The following is a 20,314-nucleotide window of genomic DNA, read 5'->3' as shown; positions in this document are numbered from 1 at the left end:
GTCTGACAATAACAATCACCTATTGCTATTGTCTGGCAGTGACAATCAGATATTGCTAACAATCACCTATTACTACTGCACCTATTGTTACTGGCTGGCAGTAACAATCACCTATTGCTACTGCCTGGAAGTAATAATCAAGTATTGTCCAATGATACCTGCAATTCATCCACTCAAAATTATGTCTACAAACATCACTTTTTAACGCAACACTAAACATCAACAAACATTTTTAAGGTACCAGTGGTGCCATATTAACAAGAAGCTAAACACAAAAACAAACCAAGAATAAACTAAATCCAAATGAAAACTATTGTTAATTATCTAAACCCAAGAATTCAAATCAAGACAATTGCTAAACTTTACGTCCCTTTCTCCAATTTTTGCTATCATTATGTGCACAATCACATATTGTTACTGCCCGACAGTATCAATCACCTATTGTCACTACCCGGCAGTGACAATCACCCATTGCCACTACCCGGCAGTGACAATCACCTATTGTTACTGTTCGGTAATGACAATCACCTATTGCTACTGTCCGGCAATGACAATCACCTATTGCTATTGTTCAGTAGTGGCAATCTTGTATTGTTATTATTTGATAGTAACAATCACATATTGCTACTGTCTGACAGTAATAATCACCTAATGCATACCAAACTCAATTACAAAGCTCAAAACTGTCACCACAACAATGAATAAAGTAAAAGAATCTGAGCAAAAACCTACAAATGACAACAACATAAAATGCTCAGGAATATCGTAATTAGTAGAAAGTTATCATCTTGCTTTCAATTAAAAATTGATATTGGAGTAGCAACAGTAGAAACTTGGCCAATACTACAATGCTAACATTTTTCCTCTTACTGGAAGGAATTATGCTAATTATCATGCAATTGTCTTTGCTAATATTAGCAGCTGCAACAACAACAGCAGCAGCTCAAGCCCTCCATCCTCAAACCAAGCCTGGCTGCCCAAGCCATTGTGGTAATCTAACAAATTACAAAGGAATTAACAAATTACAAAGGAAATAACAAATTAAAAAAAAATATACAATTTAATAGAAGAACAACAAACCCTCAACTACTTCACCAAGCTTAGAAAAGGCTTCATGTAGTGTTTCTAAAGTAGTACGTTTGTTAAGCTTTGAAAACAAACATATATGTGATCCAATACAAATCATAGTAGATCAAAAGGTAACTAAAGTGTGATAAAATATAGACTACTAAAGTATGATAATACACGTATCAATCAAGGAAACAAAAAGAAAAAGTTTATTTGAAATGAAATGGAACACAAAGGAACTACCCACAAAATGATAGAGTTAAATAATTTCCAAAAGATACTATTTAATCCTTCTATTATACAAAACACATAACCTATATGAAAAAACCAGGCAGCTGCTTAAGGCTAGATGTCAAAATTCATTTTTTAAAAAACAAAAAGTTGACTGCTCCAAAGGCACGGTGTCATTCACCTTCCACCATGCCCAAGCCCATGGACAAAAAGTTCACGAGTAAATAAAATGGAAAATCATGGCAAACCTCATTGGTGACAACATCCCACAGTCCATCACTTGCAAGGATAAGGAACTCAAGAGAGTTGTCAATCTTTACCATGGAAAGACTAGGCATAGCAATCTATCAACATCAAGTCAGATGCTTGGTTCAACATAATTAGTCTGATTAAAATAAAACATATAAGAGTAATTATTTATGCTCTCTAATGTTGGGTTTTGACCAATTGAACTCTAGCTCAAGAGAAAGATGGCCTCACCACGAAAGCCCGGAGTAAAGGTAAAGCAAGTTTGTGCAAAATTCGGTCTGTGTATGTTTTGCTTGGGCAGTTGGGCATCAGAGAAAGAACACTAGAAAGAGAGATCGGAGGGTACCGTCGTGTTCAGAACGACAAGAAGAACAAAACCCTATAGATCTGGTGCCTCGTCGTGGCCGGAAGAAGCAGATCGCCGCCGGAGTTGACTCTCGGCTTTCGTGTCGATCTGTTGCTGTTGGTGACTAGATGGACGATCGGAAGCCATGGGAAGGGATAGGAGGAAGAGGTGAGCACGGGGAGGTGGATCTCGCTGCCATCCATGGCCGGACGGCGATGCATCGAGGTGAGAGAGTGACAGTGAAGAGAGAGAATGGTGCTAAGTTTGAAATGAGAAAAATGAGAGAAATGTGAAAAGGAATTGAAGAGAGACGGAGAAAGAAACGGAGAAGTGAAAAAAAGAACCGGTTTGGTATAAATTGGGCCTACTGCAAAAATAAAAAAAGGACCTGGATCTTAAAAATAGTGAAAGTTCAAATTTGGACTTTATAATCATTTACTTTAAATATTATGACTTATGATTTATGTGTGTAACGTTGTTGTTACCGCTTTCTTTTAAAAATTATTTGGTTATATAATTATTATTAAATAAATAGACAATGAACTTAATTTTTTATAAAATTATTTATTTATTTAATAAAAATTACATCACCAAATAATTTTGTATTTAAGTAATGTTTTACAAAGATGATTATTAAAATGTAATTTAAAAAATAAACAATTTTTATTATGAAACTATATTATTAAATAAAAACAATAAAAGCGAATGTCTAAAAAGAAAGTAGAAAGGAGAATCTAGCAATTATTTATCATTAATTAATAATATACAACAAATTGTCTTGTTTTAGGGAAGCATTGGTCTATGCAATAAGACAGTCAAGTAGCTCAAGCATTGTTGCAATGATCAATGACCAAATGATTTTCCATTGAATTTTAAGAGATCTGAGGAATCTTTTCTTTTCTTTTTTCATTGTGTTTATATTCTTAGAAATATATAATATATAATGTGTGTTACGATGCTGTTTAAAGTCTTCCTGTGTTAGCAAATTAGCTAGGCAAGTGCATTGGCTTGTCCTTGACAACGTTGAGCTGTTGCCGGCTGATTAACTAGCTTGCTTAAATATGATAAAAGTATGCAAGAAGCTTCTAAAATAATCATCTCCTTTATCTTTTAAAATTGATATAAAAACAGATCATTCGATCCGAATTAAAAAAAAAAGAAATGGAAAATTCCTTAATTTTGAATAACAAAAAGAAATGTTGGGTTATTTTCGTATTCCCACTCCAATATATTAATTAACCATTGACGTGCAGCCATATGGGCCGCTCCCTTAAAAGAAGTAGATACTGCCAAGTGCCAACTATATATACATATACACATACTGATATACATATTCATATTTGTTTTTTTTGTTTGACCAAGCTAATAATCTCTTCGACCCTGTTCCTTCTTAATTAATGTGGTTTGGGTCACAGGGTGGAGCGCTGTCATTGGACATTCTTTCTTTTTCTTTTCTTGTTTTAATTTGCTTTTCATTAATATATAATCTCAAAAACAAGCAAGAAAAATAAAGATTAGTTCTAGAAAAGGACATTAATTTATTATAATACTTACAGTTAATTGGTAATTGGAGCTCCCTACTTATAACTTATTTAAGGAATAAAGATAGGACGACAAAGAAGACAACCATTGAGATAGATAGAGAGGAGGGTTTTCTATGTTGTAACCATCAAATATCTCTCCATGTAAATGAAGAGATGTGGTTATAAATAAAAAAGAAAGATTGAGATATGATTGGTCGCCTCCAACGGCTTCATGCATTCACTTAACAAGGTTGGATTCAAATTCCCTGTTTATTTTTTTATGCTTTTTTATTCTAGTATTTTTATCTTAGTCATGTATTTATATCATCTAACGATAAAAAATCAAAAATCAAAAATTTGTGACATGTATTTTTTGGGTATGAATGAAATTTCATAAACTTTTGAATTTATGTTATACACTTATGATTAAAACTAGCAGAAAATCCAAATCCCTCATCCTCTTTACAACCTCTAAAATTTATGCATGATCAATTTATTTCTAAACTTTTTTATGACCACAAAAACACAAATATAATAATAATAGACTTAATAGTAACAATAATAATAATAATAATAAAAAGAGAATAGTATATAATGAAGAGAGAATTCCTCTATCAATTCCATTGTGGGATCCACTTGTGAAAGAGGAAAGGATTGGATGTCAGATGAGAAGATTATATTCATATGTATATAATATTATGTTGAGTACAGCGTTTGATGATGCAGTCTTATGATCAGTACACGAACTGACTGTGTAAATATTTTTCTTGGTCATATTTTGTTTTTGTGTGTAGGCTATATTGTTCTTTTTAGTTGTTATAATAATTTGCAATACTAATTCAACATTAATTTTCAATGTTGAATACATATAGACGTGGTTACAACGTTTTGTTTGTTTTTGTGTCCGTTTGCTTGGTTGTCTGATATTTCTGGACGGCCATCGGTTATACACTTATACTTATATAGTTATATATATCTCTCAGCAATGATATATATTAATATATATTTAAAACATATTTCTAATTTGTTGATGGTGGTTATCCAGTTATCCACATTCCATTTAATTAATTCCACAATCTTCAGCCACGTCATGGTCAAATCCAAATCCAAATCAACAGTATATGTAGCTCCCAAAAAATTATTATATGTAACCGTAATATTGTGTGTTATAATGAAGTAATATTACCAATTTATTCAAATTACAACACGTGTACGATTTTAAGGATTTTTTTTCTAGATTTTAAAGTTTTTCCTAGATTTTAGGGTTTTATAAATTAATTATTATGAGACTTAGAGTTCAGTCCATGTTATGAGTCTTTCTTAGGGCCAGTTTGGTATTACTGTGTGAAAAAACAGCTGTGAGGTAAAACAGCTGTGAAGTAAAGTCAGCTGTAAAGTAAAGCAGCTGAGTGTTTGGTATAGTATATTTTCAAAAGTGCTGTGAGTGCAAAAAACAGTATCAAAGTGTTTGGTAAATGTTAATGTAAAAGTGCTGTGACTGTGTATAATTATTTAAATAGACATGATGCTAAAAGTGTCTTTCACTTATTTGTTTGGTAAAAATAAAATGTGTTTTACTTGTTTTTTAAATTTTTTGCTACAAATTTTTATTAGCATTAATTTTTCTAAGAACAACATTATTAAATAACTATGTCTATTATTTTTTTAGGTATATTATAATTTTAATCATGCAAATAAAATATCATAATTAATTATCACAATGTAAAATTTAACTAACAATGGACATATTTTTTAATTTAAAATAAAAAAATTAAAAATATAAAAATCAATGAGGATATTATGGGTAAAATAAAATATTCATTATTGCTGTGATTCACTGCAGCTTTCAAAAGCACCTAGAAACCTGCTTTCTGTTTTTGTTGTGGGAAGTTGAGAATTGTGGGAAAAAGCAGTTTTTAATTTTTTTACTAAACACCAAAACTGTTGTAGGTGATTGAGAATTGTCATCCACAGCAGCTTTTGGGTCTTCCACCGCAATCCCAAACGAGGCCTTAGACTAAGACCGGTAGTAATTTAGGGTTTTTAATTAAGTCCTTTTAGTTTTCTTCTTTGACTGCTTTATGTTAGGTTTTAACTCCAAGATTTTAACTCCAAGGTTTTAACCCTTCAAATTGGGGGAAATACCCTTCAAATCGGGGAATGACTTTATTTTGAATTAAAAGGATTTTCTTATAAATTAAAATGACTTTATTATGAATTAAAAGGATTTTTTTATAAATTATTATGATTAAAAGAATTTTCTTATAAATTTTAAAACATCATCGGTCTCCATCTAAAAACTATTTTTTTAAAGGACCTAAGCCTAATTATCTCTTAATTATTATACACGTATTATAATTTGAATGGATTGGTAACACCACATGACATGACGTGGTGTTACAGTTACACATAATAATTTATCGTACCTCACAATATATACTCTTTTCTGTCAATTTGATCATCAAATTTATTTATATATGCTAATTTTATTTCACACGTCCATGCCACTCATCCGTATCTATGAGAAAACTCCTAAAAATATCTTATAGAGATGCAAAAAAATTAAAATGTTCTTAAAAATAAGTCACATGCATTGCATATGATTATTTTTTAACAAAAGATTGGATGAAATGTAATGAAGGTTTGACATTGAAATTTTTTTAAAATTAAGGTGCCACATCGAGTAAAAAATTTTATTAGATGACGAAGAGAAAAACAAATCAAAATTCATGTAGGTAAATTGATAAAAAAACCTATATATAATTATGATATTAAATTTAATTAATGATCATAAAAAATTGAGAGCACCATTTTTTTAGTTCATTTGGAACCTGCATAATCTCAAAACAGACTTGCTAAGATCGAGCAAAGTAGCTTATTATTATTTGAATACTTACTGCTCAGAGCCGGCTTTCACTCCACTTTAACCTTCACATTAATCGATATATATATTATGTGAATTACAATGTTATAAATTGTTATTTTCTGATGGAGCCATCAGTTTTTAGCATCCAGTAGTCACTAGATAGTTAGATGTACCTCTCATATAGTCATATGTAATTAAGGAAAAAACCTTCACCGGCTTCACGTCCAAGTCAATATCTCACAATAAAAAACAATTACAAATAAAACTCCTTCCACTTTTTTTTTTGGAAATAACATTAATTAATACCTACAGAAAAAAAAAAACAATAAAAATTACATACAGTGCAGCAAGATTCAAAATGTCGTTTCTCCCTCGTCTTGGGCCATGATAGATGTATTGGGCTTAAACACTTAAAATGAATATCCATCCGATCCAATGTATGAAATCTGGCCCATTAAATCAGGGGACTCAATTGCAGCCCATAATAGGGTATTACAAACCTCTAGCGCCTGCATTTTAAGCATTTACAAATAATCGACCATTCGTTTCCAACTAGTTTACCAAGCAGCAACACGATTAACAAATCCTAATTATTTTGTTTGGTTAGGACAACAATCAACCTCTAATTAATTAGGAAAATAAACTAAAGGAGTATGCCGGCATAAAAGAAATAAATAAATAAATGAATAAAATGTATCTTATCTCCTTCGGTCTCTTATAGGAGGCCGGATACCCAAATGTTGGCGTCCAACCTTTTGTTTCTTATTAATTTGTTGTTAGACAAATATTAAGGAACACCATTTCCCTTTAGAAGTTGAAAATCGATAAGACCTAGCTATATACAAATTACAATTAACCGAGTTAAATTAAACACCAAGACATCCCTAGCTAGGACAACCCTTTATTTGCCTTTAAATTTTAATTGATGCATGTCCGAGTCTTTATCACCCAATTACAATAACCTGAGAACGGAGCTTAATTAACACATAATCAATGGTAAAATAGCCTATAATTGGCCAGTGTGATAAACATCGTCGACGTGCACAAACAGTTGTTAGTGATAATTTTTTAATGAGCTGATACATTAAAATTAATTAATTTCTAAGGTTCACAACTTTTTATAACCCCTAAAAGACTGCATGTCCCGATATCACTATCTTGATTTTGTGACTGACTTTGAATTAAAAACTGCATGGAAAGTAGGTTGACAGTTCTTTAGGCCCTACAAGAAAAGTGGACATACACCACACCTCACCAGCAGTGGCATATGCTTACATATACCACTGACCCTCTGTGGTATTTGAGTATACACCACAGCCATTGTCACAGGAAGGGTATCAGTGGCTGTTGCGGGTGTATCGAAAAGTCTTTTGGCACTGGATAGGCTTCTGTGGTTTTTGTTTATGCATGTTTGTCTTGTCAGCAACTTAAAATGCCACACCCTTGCCCTGTGGTATATTTCTCTTTATTGTTTTTTAATTATAATTACAAATTTCCAAATTTCACATAATACCCAAAATTGCTGATAGGCAACACACCCATGGCTGTGGCATTTTGTAATATTTAGTGATCTTAAAACCATTTGCACGTGGGGTGTGCAGGTGCAAATATATTGGATTTTGTACTTTTGATAAATTGGCATTAATTATTATGAATAATTATTTAGTTATTATAATTTTCACATTTCATATATATAATAATATAATGATAAAATGCACTGATTTGTGGACTAAAATTCAAAGAACACAGTAGAAGATTCATATGGCCCTTTAATTTGAAAATGCATGATCCTTCTACACATTTTGCAACACCATATATCAACTTCATGAGATAATAATATCAATTACTAAAGCCACATCCACTCAACATAATCAAAATGCATTAAGTCTCCAGTTAACTATACATATTAGCCAATTACATTTATGTCCACAAAAGCAAGTATAACAACATCAAAAAGCATTCAATTCAGCAGGTGCATATATCTACATACAATGCATTTGGTCATGCAAATTCCAGGGACTAATCCAATTTCTATCTCTGTCCATCTTCACTTCATCTACACCAAAATTATCTTTTCCAAGTTCCACTATCTGCTGGTTTCCAAACAATGTGGGACTGAGGGGATCTGATGAGATGTCATCTGCAGAAACTACAGAGTTTCAATTGCAAAACCCAATTGCTTAAACCCAATCATTACTGTAAGCTAGTAAAGCTACCATCAATAATAAAAGAAAAATGAAAATCAAACTAGAAATTGCTTGTATTCTTACACTGACTCTGTCGACGTCTCTTGATTTTGACCGTATTTAACTTCTGCGGCGATTTGGGGCAAGGGATATTCTCCTGTTCAATGTAGAAACAAAGAGATTAAAATAATACTGATTAAAAAACATAGCTCAAATTACAACAAGTGTAAAATCCAACCCATAGTACCTTGGTGCAATCCAGACCGTTCAATAAATGTTGATTATCCGGAGTGATATAATCAGGAGTGCTGCAATAACCACATCAAAAAAAAAATATCCAATTTTTCACCGATCTTTAGAATTTAAATACTAAAAATTAACAGAACTTATAATCTAAATTAAGTATCCGGAAGATTTTACCAGAAGAATTCTTGACTGAGAATGAAATCTCTGTCATCGGAATTGGGGTCGAGGTCGGTACATAGAGACGATGAAGAGGGAAGGTCGGCGTCGGCGGCTCCGAAGTCTAGAAGTTTCTGGAAGCAAGAGGGGTTGGACGATGAGGTGGCAAAGGATGATTGGTGGGTTTCCCCTAGCTGAAGCCTCGCTAGCGCTCCCTTCATTTCCCTCCTATACTTCGTCTTCGTCTTCTTCTTCTTGTTGCTTCAGCTTTTCCCCAAATCCACTCTCTCTCTCTCTCTCTCTCTCTCTCTCTCTCTCTGCGTTCTTGAATTTTTTGAGATATATGAGGCAGAATTCAAAAGCTCAAAAGCATAATGTGTTTCAAATCGCGCGGGATTGCCGAGGATGGAATAGATTGGGTGGACCAGGGCGCACAGTATGCTCCTGTGATATCTCATCTTAGCCGTACAATAGGAGAGCCAGTGAGCCAACGATGATGGATCAGCGATTTATTTGATGATTTTTGAGAGACGCTATGTCGTATTGGCTTGGTGGGAACGATGGGGCTTATATGTGGTGGGTCGCGTACCATGTAAGCTGTTCTCAATATTCAGCAACTTGCGAACATTGAAGCTCCTAATGAGCAAAATAAAAAAATAATACAATAGTGGGCCTTAATACACTGGCATTATAACAATGGCTAAATAAAATAATAAAAAATAAGAATACTCAAGTGTATTGTCAAGTCAAACGATTATTTAAGTTTCATATGTTACAAGCACTGTGGCAAAAGTGTTGGCCATATTCCCAATGCTCCACAGGCTGAGTAATTAACCATGGGATCTGTGGTTAATACTTTAAACCCCATAGATAAACTGTGGGTTATAAAATAATAACCTATGAATCATCTTTGCTGTGGGTTATGACCTACTAATTACCACAGAACTGTGGGTTATGACCTATTAATTACCACAGAGTTTATGCAGTGGGAAAATCACCTATGGTCTATGTCCAGTTTTCTTGTAGTGAGGTAGCAGATTGCTTCTAATCGATTAAAGTTCTTTCTTCTATTATGCATAATCGATCGAAAACTTAACCTATACTACTTTTTATATTAATGTATAGATCTTACGTACTAATGATAGGAGTCCACGTGAAGTCAACGTGAACCATTCGATATATCTTTGAAGACAAGCAATTAAGTTGAATATATCGTACTAGAATGGTTTCGTTGTCTTGAATCAAGGCTATCAAGCTAGCTAAATACTAGTAAATCTTCCAAGAATATTATTATATATGATAGGAAACATGTGAAATGCAAATTAACCAAATGTATATATATAGTATTGGATCGGTGACCGATCCCATGGAAGTGTCGGGTTCCTTAATTTCCAATCGCACCATGTTGTAGAGGTCAAAGATTAAATAATTAATGAAAAATTACCTATTAATTGACTGAATTAAAAAGGTTAAGTAAGAAGAAGGGCATGATCGACATTCAAACTGTGCCTCTCAACAACGTACATACAGTCATACATGATTCCATGGATATATAGAAGGTTGGTTGAAGTTCAATTCGGACTATTATTTTGCCAATGATGATATATCTCTATATCTAGTTTATGATTAACGTACTATTGATTGTTGGGTGGCTCTACTGACGTACACAGTACACTTACTGCCTCTTTTCTATATATTAATAAATTTTGTTATGTCATAATCCCGGCACGTACGAAATGGCTTTGTACAAGATTTTTGGGTATTTAATTTGTTAAATCTATTAATTTAATTGTCCATATATATTTAATTTTGTTTTATTTATGGATCTGAAAATATATGTTATTATCTGAATAAAGTTAATAACTACAATACAGTATGTATAGTATATATGGAAATGGAAATTAGATGTGTGAAGGAGAAGGCTCCTATGTTCATAGAATCATATGATCACACCACACATATTACATTATTACATGTATAGTCGTTTTTATGATTTGAAACGGCGACGTTCAACTTGGAGATGAGGAGAACGTTGTTGTTTTGAACATACAGCTAGCTAGGTAGCTATAATATATAGAATACAGATCTCTCATCTCTCTAGCTCAATCTTCAATTGGTTGTGGTTCGCGTACGTTCATGAATCGTGGCATGCTTATACAATATATGAAGAATGGGCCAACCGGGGGACCCGGGACAATGAGAGGCCGTCGTTCAGTTCAGTCCCAATCAGTTAGTGGTCAAAAGTTTCATCTCAGCCTTATAACTTATAAGAGCTAGCTAGCTACACAAGACGTACACACAAAAAGCTAGCTAGCCCACACCCCATGCACCATACCCCATACACCAATCACCATCAATCAATTTGAATAAAGCTAGCTTAATAAACATGAAGAAAGTTGAACATCAATTGAGACTTCATATGTGCGTAACTTAGCTGGTTAGCTGGTAGCACTTGGGCACAAAATTTAAATATATGGAAGGGAATTACCAAAATGGGAGTGTTAGTTCTTCCCATCAGTTCACATGCATGCATGCATGCATTGAATGGTAGATATGAGTTGATCACTAGGCGACATGACATGTCAGTGTAGATACATCACAGTGATGATATATATATGTATATAAATATATAAATAAAGAAACTTTCCTCAACAAGGATATGACTGATTTGGTATCTCAATCTAATAACATGATGGCATGCACCTATGCATTTATATTTCATCACATAACAATTTTTTTAATTTTAAGACAGAAACTTTCTCTTGAGATGCCAAGTCAACTTATATCCCTATTATAAGTAAGTTTTTTTCTATATATATATATATATATATGATCTCTAATATCCAATTAATATATATGTGGCAGGCACATGCATGATCGATGATGGTCAAATTCAAATAGATTGCTTGATCTGGCGTTGGCATGCATATATTCCAACATATATATATAAGATCCATTAAAAGTCTTTTCTAGTATATATCCATTTCATATTCCAACTTAATTGGTCTTGGCGCACAAATTTTTACGTACCCCATGATATATCATTAACCAAATACAACATTAATATATTAATTATAAGCCCCGAGATATATGAAAATTGATACAAAGTTATCCATGTATATATGGTTGGTAGCTAAATTTATTAAGATGAGATAAATTCTTAATTAATAATTTTGTTCCAATTAACTTGCATGTTTTGCAAGTTTCCGTCTAAATTTTGGCTCACTTGTTTGGAATATATATGCAATCAGTTAGAATTAATCAAATTACTGAGTACTACTCACAATGTATACATATATAGTTATTAGTCTAATGATATTTCACCCTACTTTGTTGAAAGATCAGATTTCAAGTTTGAATCCCTTTCCAGGTTTAAAAAAAAAAAAGTACTACATAATGCTTAATTAAAAGATTATTCAATGAAATTACCAAAACCAGCCTATTACGAATGAACAAGAATCAATGATATTATATATATACTCAAAGCTGCAAGCCAGAGATTTTATAAGTAAACAAAAATCCATGATGTAAATGTTCATATTCACAAATGAATTTGCTTAGCTAAATGCATTTTATTAAATAACTTTGTACATGCATATACTGTCGCTCGAACTTTGATGCATGCATATGTGATATGTACATATATTGTCGCTCGAACTTTTAAGGTACTGCGCATAGTGACTTTGTCGATCCTATCTCATGCCGATCGATCGAGTTTCACAAATAGGATATATCCGGATGTCTCTTCCAATAATGTTTTACTCAAAATAGGTAAGCAGGTTCTATAATCTCCAATCGTAAATTCTCATAATTAAGCTTGTTCCAGCTGAAATGAATGATTGTGGAAATGTAGTTTCCACATGGACTAACTAGGAATGTTGGATTTTCTAGCTGAAGAGAGGAAGTGTGGTAGATGAGGAAAATTCGGATGACGACTTCCTAAACGACATTTTAGGCTCATCGTTAACATGATCACTTGGATCCTCCGTTAGATTATGATCATGAGGTACTGATGAATCACTAAAAGGAGCTGCACTGACTGTGAGGTCAAGGTTTAAATCAGGGAGGCCACAAGATGCATCATCCTCTAAGCAACTTGTACCATCCGATACTTGGTCACAATTAATATCACCACCTGATCTTACTGGATGATCATTATTATTGGTTGGGGCACTTTTTAAACCAGACACTAATGTTGTTGCACTACCAACAGTTTGTGGGTTTTGATGATGATGATGAGGAGGGCGAGGGAGAATATTGGTGGTGGTGGGTCGATGATTGTTTGGATCTATACCCATGTTTATAAGCTTTCTTCTCAAGTGGGAGTTCCAATAGTTCTTCACTTCATTGTCCGTACGTCCCGGCAATCTCCCAGCAATCAGCGACCACCTAATATCAAAACCATTTTAACGTACCACCCATCAAAACTTTAAGTACACCAAGTGTAGAAAAGTAATTAATGAACGACACATTTATTAATTTGTTCAAGAAAACAATGGTATGTAGTGTGCATTTGTGTTGTTATGATTAGTAAATTAATCTGCAAGGACAAAACTGCAATTGCGTTCTTGAATTAGTTGTGTATATATATATATATGCTGTAATGCAATTGCATTTAGTAAATGCTTGTTCAAATTATTTCACTTGTAATATTGTGAATTGAGGAAAATTGAAAGAATGAGCTACCTAGGCATATATGCAAATTAACTATGTAATGTGAAGGTTAGCCAGGAAAGGAAATGAATTGATGAGATCGATATCGCACCGGTTGCCAAGGAGTGCATGAAGTTTGATGATGAGATCCTCTTCATCTTCAGCAAAGTTGCCTCTTTTAAGGTCTGGCCGTAGATAGTTTATCCATCTCAGCCTACAGCTTTTACCACAGCGAAGTAGGCCTGCCATCCATAAAAAAGAAAAAGGAAATTAATCACAAGAAGAAAAGGACTAAATTAATTAGCAATGTTGCTGATTTAGATCAATAAAAGATGAAGAAGAAGAAGACGAAGAAAGGGGTGGTTAATTGAGTACGTAATCGGTGTATATACATATATTATTTTTTTTCCATATTCTGACCTGCAGCTTTAGGAAGGGTACGCCAACAGCCCTCACCATGTTTGTGAATGTAATCTTTGAGCTTCATGTCTTCTTGCTTGGACCAAGCTCCTTTGTTTGTGTCTTGCTTATCGCAGCACGGTTTCCTCATCGTTATTGTTTGTATATCACCTTAAGCAAAGTTTTACAAACAAACCTAGTAATCTATACAAATTAGCTATAGTAATATAATTCCAGAGAGAAAGAGAGATCGATGCCAATCGATCGATCAAGAAGTGGCCAGATTGGGTTGATGGGAATGATCGAGCAAATGGAGGTATATATTATTAGGTAGCTAAGTAGGTATTCACTATTCAGATATATAGCCGGAAAACAAGCTACGTAGGTTGACTTGGACCGGTGGTTCGCCAATGTGTTCATCAGTGAGCATACCATGGGGGCGCACTCTACGTCTCTACTCGTAGTGTTTGACAATTAATTCTGTCTTGTAAATAATATAATCTGTTTTTTTTTTTTTTTCTTCAACTCCAGTATTGTATTATAAGTCTAACCATTTATATTTGTTTACTTCAATTTTAACTGTGTGTGTCTTAAATTATAAATTCTAAAATCGATATTTTGTATTAATAATAATACACGTTCAGTGAATTTGAAACAAACCATAACACGTAATATTATCATATATTATACATAATAAAGTTCTCTTAAATTTAAAAGCTAATATATGTTGGCTTCCAAACCTATAGTTATTTAAATTTAACTATTACATCATAACTCACACACAATGCCGATGATCTCTAGCTAGCTTACTCATCCTTAAGCACGAAATTAATATTCTCAAATTAACAGTGAGAGCTGTTGATGGTATATATATATTGATTGTCTGATAAAATCAAGATGACCATAAAGTTTGCATCGATTCGTATTGTGTAGATAAACGTTCTGTATATAACAGACCGAAGATAGAAGGCTAGCATTGTCACATGCTCGAGCGATCTATCATGTTGACTGACAGCTGGCGAGCTTAATTCACATTTTTTGTCATCCTCCAAAAGTAGTACGTACCATTGCGTGCACTATATATATAATCTGACAAATAACGACTGTACTCCTCCATACATCATATATCTACAATATGGTACTTGATTTTACCTACGTGTGTGACTGTGTGGTGTGGCTACGCTTGTGCATTCATTTGTCTTGTTCATTAATTCTTCCTTTTTAGAATCTAGGTGGCCATCAGTTCTTAACCCCAAAACAAACAAAAAAATCTAGGTGACCAGTAAATTAGGCCCTATATGCTTTCTGATAAGTTGTTCCGCAGAACAATTCACTTAATTTTCTTGAGTGTCGTATGCATTGTGGTTATCCGCTGGTTAAGAATATTAATTCATTTCCACTTAATTTTTGTAGGCAAAGGCTAGCTAATCAGTAATCATGACAGTCTCCAAAATATGAGAAACCTGATCTGAAAAATTAATATACATTACAAAATGATTAACAGCGTTATTTGCACTTTTTTAAATGTGCATGTACGTAGGTAAGAAGTCTTTTCAAAAGTGAGGGATGGAATAGTGTTGAGAGTATATATTTTTATAAGATTATGAATATCTTGACTCATTGCTAATTAATTTTTAATTAAATATTCTAAGTTAGATTTGATTAACATGCTAGCTTTAATCGAAAGGATTTAAGCAGCACACCTGCCAGTCTTGTGGTCTACGGGGAGCTAGCTAGCTGTTGCTAAATTGCTACCAGTCCGTAACATTAATTCTTCATAATCATGCATAAAGTAGTACCACACACACACACACACACATATATATATATATATATACACACGAATACCATGCATGCATTACTAACTAATTTTCGGTGGGAGGTGCAAAGTCAGATGATGAACTAATCATGCGCACAGCTCAAGCCATAAAAAAAAAAAAAAAAGTAAAAAAAAATCATCTTAGCGCGCTGCGGACGAATGATTAACGCAAGATGACAATTAAACAACTCTAATTAATGTCTAAGGTCTCAAGTATGGATAAGGATTAAGGATCAACCTACTAATTAATTTAATTACACAAAGCTGCATATGCTGTATCTCTCAACTCATGTCTGTATCGATCTGATGATGTGACGCGTCGGGTTCTTCCTGATACATTAATTGGCCAAATAGCCAGCCAACCAATGGATGCATTGGCCATATGGCCATGGCTTCCCAACTATTGGCTGAACATAGATGATGATCACTTCTCAGTCTTCGTATAATACGTATATATATATATATATAAGTGCTTTAAAATTAACTGATTAATAAATTAATACGAAGCTAACCACATTTTTGGGACTATCACATAACTAATCTCATAATCCAAACCATCAATTATTTAGGTCAAATTTCAAAGATCATCATTGCAAAAAATCAACTAAATCGGAAATCATTTAGTCATGTAATTGAAATCAAATAAATAGACGATCAGTGTTTTTAATACAAGCATATAAATAGCTGTTGTTATAATCAAATGACTAATGACTTTCGATTTTTGAGATTTTTTACAAGAATGATTTTTGAAGTAGGGCCTAAGACGATTCGAATTTTGAAATTACATTGTGTGGTGAGCTCAACAGGGTGATTAGCTTCGTATTAACTTACTAACTAGTTAATTTTAGAGCATTCTTATATATATATACACCCCCAAAGAAAACATATTAATACTCATGTACATAATATTTAATTTTTGTAAAAAAGATATATATATATATATACATAATATTTAATTCGAAAAGATATATTTGACATAAATTATGTATACTTTGCAATAATATTAAGGAGACCACATTTTAATACCACATTAGGTATCACCTTTCTATGAAATGTAGCATCTACTTATATTAACAGATTTCATCTTTATTAAAAAAGTTGTACATAATATAGTACCAAAACGTAGTCACTCTAACATTACTCACATGCCTTAGTGATCTTTTTTTTGGGTACAATATATGCCTTAGTGATCTTAATCTCGTTGATAGTCCACTATATATATATATATAATTGTTGAGTAAGACGGGATTCCACAATATATATGTATTTATTTATTCCACTGCCCACCATTGTTGAGTAAGACGGGATTCAACAATTATTAATATTATTGTTGTTACTGACAGCAATGAATCAAATTAAGGATGTGGATCGGTGACACAATTGATGTACCACCATCCAATCATATATAACATGTGTTTCTTCTTGAATATTCTCCATTTTGTTACGACCAAAACCAACCAACCTTTTATAAAAAAAATAAAAAACCAACCCACCTTTTACCCCAAAAAAAAAAAAAAAAAAATATAACACTGAAAGAAAACAACGTGAGGATTTGGCTTTGGGTTGGTGGCGTGCTGCTTACTAATGAAAATTTGTTGAAAAGATTTCAATTTTTATATTTCGTGTTACTAATATATACCACTCTCAATACTTTTCGTTAAAAATTTAAGTTGGCCTTAAATCAATAATTTTACTTAATTTGACCATCGATGATCTTTATGATTTACTTTTTTATATATATTAATTTCCTCTAATTATGATGAAACATTTGGCCATTTATATCGGTCCCTCCATATATATTCTTATGCATCCCTTAACTTGATGGATCGATGTTATCTGTTTTCACTGATTGATCGACCTACTACAAAAAAAAGTCGTCTCTCTTTTTGTCTGTTTTTCTCTACGATGGAAATAATGAACTAATGATGATGTCCACATACACTTGTGAATGTGTGATTGGAGCTTTAAATCTAACAATATTATAAATTAAGAGAGCCAAGCTAGGCAATTAGTAATTGGGAGGATCACATACATGCACCTCACATTTTGGAGCAAAAGTTTTTAACTTTACCTTCTTTTAAAAAAATAAAAAAATAATGTTAAATATACATTATATACCACATCAATCTCATATCTTTAATAAAGGTAATACCCACAGGCCACAGATAAAGCGGGTCAGGCCTTTATTAAATAGGTAGTTTTCTCTTTTTATTTTCTTTCAAAATATTTTTAATTTTGATTTTTGATTACATGTAATTCTACTAATTAGTTCTACTCAACGGTTTAGATTTCAACTATTTTTATAGATTTCGATTCTGAGCAACAATATTTCATATTCTGTGGGACAGGATAGAAAATGAATCTAATGTTTGTATATACATTTTTTACGTTAATTTATCGATCAAAAATTGGAAGGTTGGCACGTTGCTCGTGTATCAGTTGCATACGTTAGATATCAACTCCCACATGCATAAATCATAAACGTAACTGTTTGTTTAGCAAACAATATATTTGTACTGTATACACATATATAATTACTAGCAATCTTTGTACGTTTGTCGTCGTAATTAAATGAGAACAAGTACTACACTACTACTGTACTGTTCCAAAGGAAAAATGTTGCATATGGATAACAACATTTTTATGCAAGCAAGGACTTTGGACTGCTTGATGAGCATGTGCCTCTCGTGCATTGGTCCATGGAAGAAAGATGGGTAAGGGTCTACTGTCCATAGAGAGAGAAACAGAGGATTTCACTGGATTTGAGTCGGTCAAATATAGCTTGGTTATTAGGACGGCTAATTAGGTTTGTAGGTATTAATTACGATGGTACCATAATTCTTTTATAAACAATAGGATGGGAGAATTGTTGAGTGGAGAGTGAATGACACTTAATTTTCTGTCGTAAGAATACAGGAAGTAGTAAAAATACATGTGTACAAAATATATAGTAGTGTTACAAAGCTTTAATTGGAGGTGGACCTTGAACTGGGACATGGACACTTCCAATTTACTCCTTCCTACGTCAACCAAAAGTTAAAAAAGTAATGTGGTTTTATCACTTGAATTGAATCTACAATGAGATAGAGACCAGGGTGCATAATTCAAAAATCAGATCGGAATTTAGACAACTACTTGTTGACCTTAGCATTCTAATGCGTGCCAAGAACTTCCACAAGTGATCAGTATTATATTTTTAAAAGCATCGATCAATGACAAGCTGTAACAATATTTTTTCTAGGGCACGACTCTACATATGATATTTGTATATATTATATAAAGTATAGGGCAATAATCATACATTATAGCATGTCAGCATCTTACATATATAATTGGTGCTTGCAACGCACACAACCAGCAAATCTCAACATTTTAGTCAGTTGCCATGTTATCTAAAGTGTGTATTGTATTGTCTATTTTTCCTTTTCTTTTTCTGGTGATAATGTATCATCACTCTTAAATATAAATATATAATAAAAAAGCATCTCAGTACTCATTAATGATGTCACAATGATAGGACTAAGTCGCGGATGAAGGCCTTTTTTCTACAACATCTACTTTTCAGCTACTTTTTCTTTCTTTGATTCGTTAGGGCTTTCCTCTAAATTAGATATTTAGATGATATGTATTGATTGTATTGAGCTAATATTTATTGCTCATGGACCCTTTTAAAAAGTTCTCCATCAAAAAGGTTGGTTCCTGTATGGAATCACCTAAACCTAGGTTTATTGAGTGCATTAAGGTTTTCTGCAATTATTGGATCAGCATCTTACTTCCCTTTATGTTGCATCAACTATTGGCTTTTTGCTTTATACAAAAACAAAAACCCAAAAACATAAAAACAAAACAGAAGTGGTTGTTGAGTCACTTTTACTAATTTGCTGCTGCATGAATGCTTCGTGGCCGTAATGCCTGGTGTTGTCTCTGAGACCTCACTTTTAAATCTCAATGGATCAGAAAACACCCAAACGACTATTTACTCTGTCTTGGTAGCTTCTAGATATGTACCAAAGTCCCCTGGCTATTCACAACTCAAATTACCTTACAATAATAACAGGACGAAAAATTTATTGCAAACTGGGTATACATGGTTAATTAACCAAATCAGTATAAAAAATCAAACCCTGCAAAACAACTAACATTCTATATTTCTTCTGTTTTGTTGTTCATTTTCACATATTTGTTCACGGATACACCACCATTGTCATCATTCTTATCAAAGCATGATTTAACATCCATAACACGAGCATTGAAAGGCAGTTGGAGAGTTTTGTCACAAATTACTTCTTTCTGTGTTTTCAAGGGTAACAAATTTGCTTATATCCCTGCAACAGATATGAGATAAGAACAAGAACAGGAGTTACAGGACAATGAATCTATGGCCACAATTCATGTACTATACATGAGAGTCACCATCATGAAAGCAAACAGATATGAGATAAGAACAAGAACAGGAGTTACAGGACAATGAATCTATGGCCACAATTCATGTACTATACATGAGAGTCACCATCATGAAAGCTTCCATAGTATTGCTGCATGCAAGTCAAACAATATAAAACTGAATAGCCA

General features: G+C 33.0%; 2 protein-coding genes across 2 annotated transcripts; both read right to left on the bottom strand.

Annotated features, from left to right (window-relative positions):
• Window positions 1-8,265: 8,265 nt before the first annotated feature.
• LOC147295569 (wee1-like protein kinase) lies at window positions 8,266-9,092 on the bottom strand. The gene is made up of 4 exons (XM_086231272.1): window positions 8,890-9,092; window positions 8,717-8,777; window positions 8,554-8,626; window positions 8,266-8,432 (listed from the first exon to the last, which is right to left on the bottom strand). The coding sequence occupies exons 1-4, from the start codon at window positions 9,090-9,092 to the stop codon at window positions 8,266-8,268; spliced, it is 504 nt and encodes a 167-aa protein (XP_086087398.1).
• A 3,228-nt stretch (window positions 9,093-12,320) lies between these two features.
• Window positions 12,321-14,258, bottom strand: LOC147295568 (transcription factor MYB8-like). Its single transcript, XM_086230582.1, has 3 exons — window positions 13,945-14,258; window positions 13,637-13,766; window positions 12,321-13,260 (listed from the first exon to the last, which is right to left on the bottom strand). The coding sequence occupies exons 1-3, from the start codon at window positions 14,072-14,074 to the stop codon at window positions 12,759-12,761; spliced, it is 762 nt and encodes a 253-aa protein (XP_086086708.1). The 5' UTR covers window positions 14,075-14,258; the 3' UTR covers window positions 12,321-12,758.
• Between the last annotated feature and the right edge of the window lie 6,056 nt (window positions 14,259-20,314).

Source organism: Dryas octopetala, chromosome 2 (assembly GCF_963921425.1).
Source record: "Dryas octopetala chromosome 2, drDryOcto1.1, whole genome shotgun sequence".
NCBI lineage: Eukaryota > Viridiplantae > Streptophyta > Magnoliopsida > Rosales > Rosaceae > Dryas > Dryas octopetala.
This window is presented reverse-complemented; position numbering and strand designations above follow the sequence as displayed.

Coding starts and splice junctions, on each gene's coding strand:
- LOC147295569 (XM_086231272.1), bottom strand. CDS start 9,092: ATGAAGGGAGCGCTAGCGAGGCTTCAGCTAGGGGAAACCCACCAATCA. Junction 8,778..8,889: donor CTCAGTCAAGAATTCTTCTG/GTAAAATCTTCC, acceptor TGGTTATTGCAG/CACTCCTGATTATATCACTC. Junction 8,627..8,716: donor ACGGTCTGGATTGCACCAAG/GTACTATGGGTT, acceptor TACATTGAACAG/GAGAATATCCCTTGCCCCAA.
- LOC147295568 (XM_086230582.1), bottom strand. CDS start 14,074: ATGAGGAAACCGTGCTGCGATAAGCAAGACACAAACAAAGGAGCTTGG. Junction 13,767..13,944: donor TACCCTTCCTAAAGCTGCAG/GTCAGAATATGG, acceptor TATGGATGGCAG/GCCTACTTCGCTGTGGTAAA. Junction 13,261..13,636: donor CATGCACTCCTTGGCAACCG/GTGCGATATCGA, acceptor TTTTGATATTAG/GTGGTCGCTGATTGCTGGGA.